The sequence below is a fragment of the Gekko japonicus genome, unplaced genomic scaffold, assembly GCF_001447785.1.
Source record: "Gekko japonicus isolate JY-2015 unplaced genomic scaffold, Gekko_japonicus_V1.1 scaffold713, whole genome shotgun sequence".
Taxonomy (NCBI): domain Eukaryota; kingdom Metazoa; phylum Chordata; class Lepidosauria; order Squamata; family Gekkonidae; genus Gekko; species Gekko japonicus.
In genome coordinates this window covers 840,561-850,172 of record NW_015172026.1, presented here as the reverse complement: position 1 = coordinate 850,172, position 9,612 = coordinate 840,561, and the positions used below count along the sequence as shown (strand labels likewise).

The window sequence follows — 9,612 nt, the reverse complement described above, 5'->3', positions numbered from 1 at the left end:
ATGAATGACGTTAGCCTCTTGATTTATTCCTTCTAGGACAGGGGTCTTTAATTTCTTCTGACCCTGAAACCTTTTAACCCTCCCCACCAGCATGGGATCCACTGAGCTGCAAGCCCATGATATCACAGTCATGTGACAGGAAGAAGGGGAGCCAAAGCCTCACTAATGTCAAGGCCAGGACTGTGGGCCAACAGACTGAGAGAGCCAGGAAACAGAAGCCAAGATTCAGGAGGTGTACCAAAGCAAGGAACAAACCATGGAGAAGCCCTCTCCACTGCTGCGTGATCCCACCTCTGTTGGTGCAAAGAGAGGTAGGAGACATGGAGCTCCTCAAGTATATGTTCTAGCAGCAAGCCCTTCCGAAAACCAGGTCCAAGGGGGCTTATAGCCCAGCAAGTGGAGCTCCACAACCCACATGAGCTTCCAGATTCACAGATTAAAGACTTCTGCTAGGTGATATGGAGCCCTTCAACCAGACCAAGGTCACCGAGTTCCTCATCATGGGCTTCCCAAAGTTGCAACACTTCGACAAGCCCCTCTTCTTCTTGCTCCTCTTCATCTACCTCTTCACCATTGTCGGCAACCTGCTGATTTTCATCATCATCCGCACCGACTCCCGGCTCCACACGCCCATGTACTTTTTCGTCAGCGTCCTGTCCTTCTTGGAGGTCTGGTACACGGCAAGCACCATTCCCAAGATGCTCTCGAACTTACTGAGCCAGAGGAAGACCATCTCCTTCCCTGGATGCCTCGTGCAAATCTATTTCTTTCATTCTCTGGGAGCCACCGAGTGCTACCTGCTCACGGCCATGGCGTACGACAGGTACCTGGCCATCTGCCACCCACTGCGCTACCCGTCCATCATGACCACCCAGTTGTGCGTCAAACTAGCCGCCAGCTGTTGGATCTGCGGCTTGCTAGGCCCCATGGCTGAGATCATCTTGGTCTCCAAGCTGCCCTACTGCGGGCCCAACAAAATCGAACACATCTTCTGCGACTTCCCACCGCTCCTGAGCTTGGCCTGTACCGACACCTCGGTCAACGTGCTCGTCGATTTCGTCATCAATGCTTGCAAAATCCTGGCCACCTTCTTCCTGATCTTGTTGTCTTACTTGTGGATTATCAGAGCCATACTTCGAATCCGCACAGCCGCTGGAAGGAGGAAAGCCTTCTCCACGTGCGCCGCACACCTCACGGTGGTGGTGATCTTCTACGGGAGCATTCTGTTCATGTATGTCCGGCTGACGAAAAGTTATTCCTTGGATTATGACAGAGCGTTGGCCGTCGTCTACAGCATCGTGACCCCTTTCCTCAACCCGATTATCTACAGCCTGAGAAACAAAGAAATCAAAGTGGCCTTAAAAAGGAGGTTTATGTCCATGACTAGGGAAGTAGAATAGCCCAGGGTAATCAGAAACTAAGGACACACCCAGGGCTCCATCTCTGCCCCTATTCCAGTAAAAAAAAGATTGCACGCCCCCTACTGAAGATACCGTGTGTATGCGGCCCGGATTAAATGAATTTAGAGTTCAGTGGCGCCAGTATTGATGTAGATTGTTTATAAATACTTGTTTTAATGTTTTAACTGATTATTTATTATTGTGTTGTGCGGCTGAATGGCCTAACTGTTGTTGTGATCCATCCTGAGCCCGTTCACGGGGAGGGCGGAATACAAATTTAAATAATAAAAATTTTTAAGAGGAGGAGACTGGATTTATACCCCGCCCTTCACTACCCGAAGGAGTCTCAGAGCGGCTTACAATCTCCTTTCCCTTCCCCTCCCCACAACAGACACCCTGTAAGGTAGGTGGGACTGAGAGAGCTCTGACTGAGAACTGTTCTTTAGAGAACAGCTCTGAGAGAACTGTGGCTTGCCCAAGGACACCTTGCAGCTCCATGTGGAGGAGGGGGGAATCAAACCTGGTTCTCCCAGATTAGAGTCCGTGCTCCAAACCACTACACTAAACTGGCTCATTTCAAACCCTTTGAAATACAGCCTGTTACTGGTCATGCTGGGAGTATTTTATCCCTCATATTATTAGACCTTCATGTTAAGAAGATCAGTTTGAGAGGGGGTAGATAATGACTTAAGCTAGGGGCAGGAGGGTCCCTCTGCTGAATTCAGCACTGTAGGTAACTGTCGCCTCCCTTGTTTCAAATGAACAAGAGCAGAATATCCTGTGCAAACATATGCAAACATGCTGCTTTGCAGGACTCCAGCCAGACCCCCGTTCGGGCACGATGATTGCAAGAGAGTTCTTTGTATGAAGAAGAGATCCTGGTCTAAGCGGGCAAAAGCTTCCGAGCTTAAAGATAACGGGTCGTCTTCATCTTATCTGATACAAACAGGGCTATTTTTGGGCAGGAACGGCTGGCTCCCAAGTTGGCCACACCCAGCAGGAACTCATTAACATAACAGACCACACCCAACAGCAGAAACTCATTAGGATTGGCTACATTGGGGTGTCTGGCCTAACATGCAAAGGGTTCCTGCTACCAAAAAAAGCCCTGGGTTTTGACAAGGTAAACAAAATAAGAAGCAAAAGGTGGGTGTGGCTGGATGACCACACTTCTGGCAACATGAGGGTGTGGCCTAATATGTTAATATGATGTGTGGTCAGGGGTGTGGCCTAATATGCTAATGAGTTTCTGCTGTTGGGTGTGGCCTATTATGTTAATGAGTTCCTGCTGGGCTTTTTCTACAAAAAAAGCCCTGGGTACAAATACTTCATTAGTGCTCAGACACATATTTAAAAAAACAGGGCTTAGTGTGAGGGTTCCAGACCTTTTTGTTTGGATTGCTGACTCCAGCTTGGGACACTCCTAGAGATTTAGGGGTGCAGCCAGGGTTTAGGGCATGGAGGCACCTCAAAAGAGGCAATGCCATACACCAGGCTTCTGAGATTTCGCCCAGCATGGCCACAATCCTTGTGGTTTTAAAGCCAAGAAACTTGCCTTCATCGTGGATTGTTTCCCAAATGAAATGCAAGATAGGGTTGCCGGCTCCAGGTTAGGAAATGCCTGGATACTTGAGGGGTGGGGCCCAGGGAGGGTGGAGTTTAGGGAGAGGAGGGACCTCAGCAGGGTTCAATGCCAGACAGTCCACCTTCTGATGGTGTCGTTTTCTCCAGGGGAACTAATCTGGAAGTCAGTTGTACTTCTGAGAGATCTCCAGCCCCCCCCCCCCAACGGGAGGCCGGCAAGCCTATCTGGGGTATTTAAGTGGCCCCTGGCTTTTAAGTGCCAAATGAAAGCATCTTTTGTTCTCTCAGACATTTGGACGGAGCTATTTTTGTACCCTCTGCTGCTGTTTTGATCTGGCTCGGTGTCTTTTAACTGCTCTGTTTCAGTCATAAATAGGTACAAAAATTTCCTTTCACATTCTGTTTACAGTTTTGGGCTTTTGATCACTGCCTTGGAGACTTTGTTAACTGGAAGGGTTGGATGGAGTCGTTTCCCTCCGTCAAATAACAAATTCTGCTAGGACCAATGAAAGCGTCACCAATCCTGGCTCAACCCTGTCCCCAAACTTACATTCTACACTACACATGAGTTCACCCCTGTAATTATCCCGGGGTATTTTTACATTCTACACTACACGCGAGTTCACCCCTGTAATTATCCCGGGGTATTTTTACATTCTACACTACACGCGAGTTCACCCCTGTAATTGTCTCGGGGTATTTTTACATTCTACACTACACGCGAGTTCACCCCTGTAATTATCCCGGGGTATTCTACATTACACTCGAGTTCATCCCTGTAATTATCCCGGGGTATTTTTTGTTTCCACATTACATTGAGGTCACCCCGGTTTCGCCCCACACTTGTCCCGGGATAAACAGATGCTGTTATAACCAGGGATAAATGCAAGGTATTGTGTCCCAAATTGAGCTCTGATAAAACCAGGGATGAGATCCAAGTGTGGAAGAGACCCAAAGGACCAATATCATAAAGGGCTCTATCTTCTCATTAGCCAAAATCCATGCTGCAGTAAAGACTTGACTACTGTAATTGATTCTATGTGGGGCTGCCCTCGAAGACATACAAGGGGGGAAATCCCATTGGTACAGCAAGGCAAGAGACGCTCAGAGATGGTTTGCCATCTCGCACGTGGGGGTGGAAAGTTCCATCAAGTCACAGCCAACTCATGGGTGACCCCTGGTGGGGTTTTCAAGGCAAGAGACGTTCAGAGGTGGTTGCCATTGCCTGCCTCTGCATAGCGGACTTCCCTAGTAATCTCCCATCCAAGTACTAACCAGGGCTGACCCTGCTTAGCTTCCAAGATTGGGCTCATCCAGGTCAGTGCCGCTGCACGGGGATGCCAGCCTCCAGTCTGAGGATCCATCAGAATTGCAGTTCATCTCCAGGCTACAGAGATCAGTTCCCCTGGAGAAAATGGCTGCTTTGGAGGGTGGCCTCAGTGGCATTGTCGTTGGAGTGTTGGGGGGGGTGCTACATTAGTGTATAGGTGTTATCTCCTTGAATGGGGTGCCTCTCTTTGTCTTAACCTGGGAGTTGCCCTTTGACCCTTCCCCTCTCTCTCACTTTGTCCTCTCCCTCTCGCACATGGCCTTCCATGAAGACATACGTCTCTGCAGGTCTCTCCTGTTGAGACAATGCCCCCCTACTCCGACACACAGGATGCCGGATTACCCGGCCACTTGTGACAGGGAAAGTACTTCTTAGATTAGGCTTCTTTCTCTCCTTTTGGCTGTAACATGAATGTGAACTGGATCTACTTGAATGAATGTTACGTTTACCTTTTTTGCAACATACTTCTTGGGAGGTGTATTTACTGCACTCAGTATCATGCTTCCATGACTGGGAAAATGCTGCTGTATTAACCAGATATCCCAATAACTGTGCCGCGCCAAGGTCCCTGTCTCCCCAGGCTCCACCCGGAACTCTACAGGAGTTCCCCAGCCAGCCCTGTCTTCATGATGGCAGACAGAAGATGGAGGAGGCTCTCAGCCACAGTCATAAGAACATAAGAAGAGCTCATCTGGATAAGACCAATGGTCCATCTAGTGCAGCATCCTGTCTCACACAGTGGCCCCAAACAGTTCCCCTGGAAGGCCTACAAGAGGGCATAGAGGCCGAGGCCTTCGCCTCATAAGAACATCAGAAGAGCCCTGCTGGATCAGTCCAGTGGTCCATCTAGTCCAGCATCCTGTCTCACACAGTGGCCAGCCAATTCTTCTGGAGGGCCCACAACAGGGCATAGAGGCCGAGGCCTTCCCCTCATAAGAACGTAAAAAGAGCCCTGCTGGATCAGACCAGTGAGGGTCCATCTAGTCCAGCATCCTGTCTCACAGAGTGGCCTCAATCAGTTCCTCTGGAAAGCCAACAACAGAGCATAGAGGCTGAGACCTTCTCCAGATGTTGCCTCCTGCGATTCAGCGATTGCAATTCAGAGGCTTAGTGTTTCTGGATGTGGACGTTCCCCTCAGTCACCATGGCTAGTAGCCCTTGATAGGCTCATCCTCCATGAATCTATCTAATCCCCTTTTAAAGTCGGGTCCAAGGATGTCGCAAACATGCCCAGCTCTTATGAGTGCCAGCTCCAGATTGGGAAATTCCTGGAGATTTTGAGTGCAGCCTAGGAAGGGGGCTCAGCAAGGACGTGATGCCAGAGCATCTTCGGTCCAAAGCTGCCATTTCCCCCGGGGGAACTAATCTCGTGCCTTAAGATCCATTGTAATTCCAGAAGAACGCCAGTCCTCACCTGGAGGCTGCTAACAGTACCAGCATCATTAAAATCAATGGGCTAAAAGCATGCAACTATACTGTAAAGTTACTTAAGCGATCCTCTTTTGGTTTGTTTTTTTCTCATTTGCCACCTACTGAAAACGGCGTCTTTCCGCTCATGCAAATAATGAGGATTCAGGAACCTTGTAAACAGGGGTCCATTCTTTCAGCTCAAGTTGCTGCCGTAAACAAGCCCAACTTTTGTTAGTCAGCTTATTCATTCCAGCGTTATCTCAAAAAAAACCCTTAATTAACGACACCCTAATTGTTGGAGTCGGACGCCGCTTTCCAGTAATGAGCCCATAAAACTTTTGCTGTAGCCAAAAAAGATTTTGCGATAGCAAACTCCGGCCTCCTCGATGGCCGCCCGCAAAGATATCCAAGAGCAAAGTTCAAGATTTAATCTCCACCCCGTTATTCGGAAATTGCTTTGAGCACTAGCTTACCTAAGCATGTATTTTGCCAGTTTGCAAACAGGGAGGGGGCGGAAAAGCGAAATGAACACAGAAACCATCTGTAATGGATGAGCAGCCTTTTTGCTGTTTAGCTGTAATGTGCCGATTTTGCAAGGATCTTAACAGGCTCAAACGCCTTTTCCTGATGTAGGGTGGGTCACGTAATCCTCAAGCATTGGACCCCTAAATGACTGTTGAGTGCTTTGTCAAATACACCTCTGGGAGAGGTTCACAGAGAGGCCATTCATGTTGCAAGGAAAATTTCCCTGCCCAGTAAATGGTAATTCCTCCCTCCTTCCCCCCCCCCCATAACCATTGGTGCACACTGCCCAGGAGATCTATATGACATGTGCTGGATGCAAAACACAGAAGATTCCTGAGTTCAGTCAGGACAGAACATTTCCATTCAGCCTCCCACCCCCACCCCCACCCCACCCATGTTAGACCTAATTATGTTGAGCTGCCAAGCATCTGGTCAGAAAAGGAGGAGGAGGATATTAGATTTATACCCCTCCCTTCAGTCTCAAAGTGGCTTACTGTCTCCTTTCCTTTCCTCTCCCCACAACAGACATAGAGGTGAGGCTGAGAGAGCTCTGAGAGCTCTTGAAAGAACAGCTCTGAGAGAGCTGTGACTGACCCAAGGTCACCCAGCTGGCTGCATATGGAGAAATGGGGAATCAAACCCGGTTCTCCAGATTCGAGTCAGCTGCTCTTAACCACTACACCAAACTGGCTCTGCCCCAAGTTCCTGTTACCTGGAGTGGCAGTAGGGTAAAAGTTTTAAAAACTCATCCACATCCCAAGCATGATTATTTGAGAACACCCAGAAACAGCAGAGGTATCTCTAGGCATCGCCGGAAACTCTGTGTTAAAAAAAATTGTGTCACTCCTGTTCTGAGAAATGTTTCTTCGACTGACACTAGCGTTGAATGGGGCGGATTCATAAACCAAATAGCAACTTGGATTCTGTTTTTAAATAAGATCGGCGCTTGGATGTTTGATTTTTTTTAAGTTTGTGTATTTGAGTTTATTTATTCCTTGCTTTTCAGCTGCCAAGCTCGCAAGGCGACTAATAATCGACAGAAGCAGCAAATGAGGTCACAATAAAAAGGTTGGATCCAGTGTTCCCTCTAAGCTGAGCGTGAGCTAGCTCACAGCTTTTTAGCCTCCAGCTCACACATTTTTGTCTTAGCTCAGGAAGGAGGGCTCCAGAGCAAACTAATTTATGTGGCAGCCAAATCGCTGGCTCACAACTTTAATGCCGGTAGCTCACAAAGTAGAATTTTCGCTCACAAGACTCCACAGCTTAGAGGGAGCATTGGTTGGATCCTGTAGGTTGAATCTCATGGAGGATTTGTGCAGAGGGAAGGGAATTCCAGCTGCAACGAATGACTCCTCCTAGCCAGCATCTCCTTCCCCTGATGCAACCAGAAATGCTACTGTGGGGGAACAACAGAAACCCCCACCCCAGAATGGTATTGAGGGCTGGGTGTCTTGTAGCAGTGAAAATTGCCCCCCATTTCCACCAGCAAAAATGCTATGTAGGATCTAAGCCTGCGGATCCCTTCTACTAACAGTACGGCTTTGGCTACCCAGCTGAAAATATAAACTCCCACAACGAAAAAGCAGCAGCAAGGAGGAGCAGATACAATAACCCATTAAATGCTGGGGAGAACAGAAGAGTCTGAACTTGGGGGGGGAAAGTGCTGCCAAATGAATATTTTTGGAGTGGGTGCTCCCTAAATGGATCTCCCGAAATGGCCCAATCTACCACCCACCTGACCCCAAAAGTGGGGTCACCCAAGGCAGCAGCCTCCGGAAGACGGGGTGTGTGTGTGTGTGTGTGTGTTGACTTTTCCAGAGAGGTGGCTTGATTAGCCTGCCTCTGCGTCCCGCCACTGTTATTCCTTGGAGGTCGCCCTTCCCGGAAGACAATCTTAAAAAACAGGCACGCCAGCAGGAAGTTCCCTATTTGTTTATTTATTTGATTTCTAGTCCGCCTTTCCCACCGGGACTCCAGGCGGATTACAGAGTGAGTCAATACAGTTGACAGGATGGGGAACCGATAAGCAATGCAGTCGGATTCGGGCTGCAGGAAATCTGGAACCAACCAGAAACCTGGAAACAGAACTGAAATGAAAGCATAAGTATTAACACGAGACGTTCAACAGTGCAAAAATTTCATGGCAGGATTTTACTGACTGCAACGGGCAGTACAAACTATATACGCAGTAGTACAGACCACAGTCCAAGTATCTTTCTGAACCATCTGGGCACACCGCAGCCCTGCTGGAGGCGGATACTGCCACCAAGTTGTAGCCTACTTCGGGCGACCCCCTCATGGGGTTTTCAAGGCCAGAGACGTACAGAGGTGGTTTGCCACTGCCTGCCTTTGTGTAGTGACCCTGGACTTCTTTGGTGGTCTCCCATCCAAGTACTAACCAGGGCCGACCCTGCTTAGCTTCTGAGGTCTGACAAGATCAGGCTAGCCTGGGCCATCCAGGTCAGGGTACAGCCCTATACCTGTGCAAAGAGGAAGAGAAGAAGGAGACTGGATTTATACCGCACTCTTCACTACCCAAAGGAGTCTCAAAGCAGCTTACAATCTCCTTTCCCTTCCCTTCCCCGCAACAGACACCCTGTGAGGTAGGTGGGGCTGAGAGAGCTCTTTTGAGAACTGCTCTTGAGAGAACAGCTCTGAGAGAACTTGTGACTGACCCAAGGTCACACCAGCAGCTGCATCTGGAGGAGTGGGGGAATCAAACCCGGTTCTCCCGGTCCGCGCTCCTAACCACTACACCGAACAGGCTGTATTGAAAAACCCTCTTGAATAATTCAGTTTTGTATAGTTTGTGGGACGCCTCAGGCAAGCCGTTCCATAAGGTGGGCCGTTCGTAGGAGCAGCTGACAGGAAAGAGAGAAGACAAGATTCGAGGGAAGGAGAGTTCTAGAAGCAGAAGGACCTGAATGACACTTATGGACGAGGTCACAGAGGGTGGTTTTCCTGAGTAATTAATCAAACACCTGTTGTTTTCACAAAGCAGTGGCTGTCCATCTCTCAGAGATGACAGTCGTCACTTCCTACAAACAAGACAAGATTTATTCACTGGCCTGGCTGAGCCACAGGGATCAGCTGCAAACTTACATTCTGCTACTGTCAGACATGGATTGCCTCCGCAGAAAAGGGTCAAAGGTGGGTGAAGATCTGGATATTAACAGAGTCAAGAAGAAGGGAAGAGGAAGAAGGGATAGATATATACCCCGCCCTTCACTACCTGAAAGAGTCTCAGAGCGGCTTACAGTCTCCTTTCCCTTCCCCTCCCCACAACAGACACCCTGTGAGGTAGGTGGGGCTGAGAGAGCTCTCCTGAGAACTGCCCTTGAGAGAACAGCTCTGAAAGAACTT

General features: G+C 48.9%; 1 protein-coding gene across 1 annotated transcript; it reads left to right on the top strand.

Moving 5' to 3' along the window:
- Positions 1-458: 458 nt before the first annotated feature.
- On the top strand, positions 459-6,357 carry LOC107118259 (olfactory receptor 6N1-like). The gene is made up of 2 exons (XM_015420567.1): positions 459-1,369; positions 6,333-6,357. The coding sequence occupies exons 1-2, from the start codon at positions 459-461 to the stop codon at positions 6,355-6,357; spliced, it is 936 nt and encodes a 311-aa protein (XP_015276053.1).
- Positions 6,358-9,612: the final 3,255 nt, after the last annotated feature.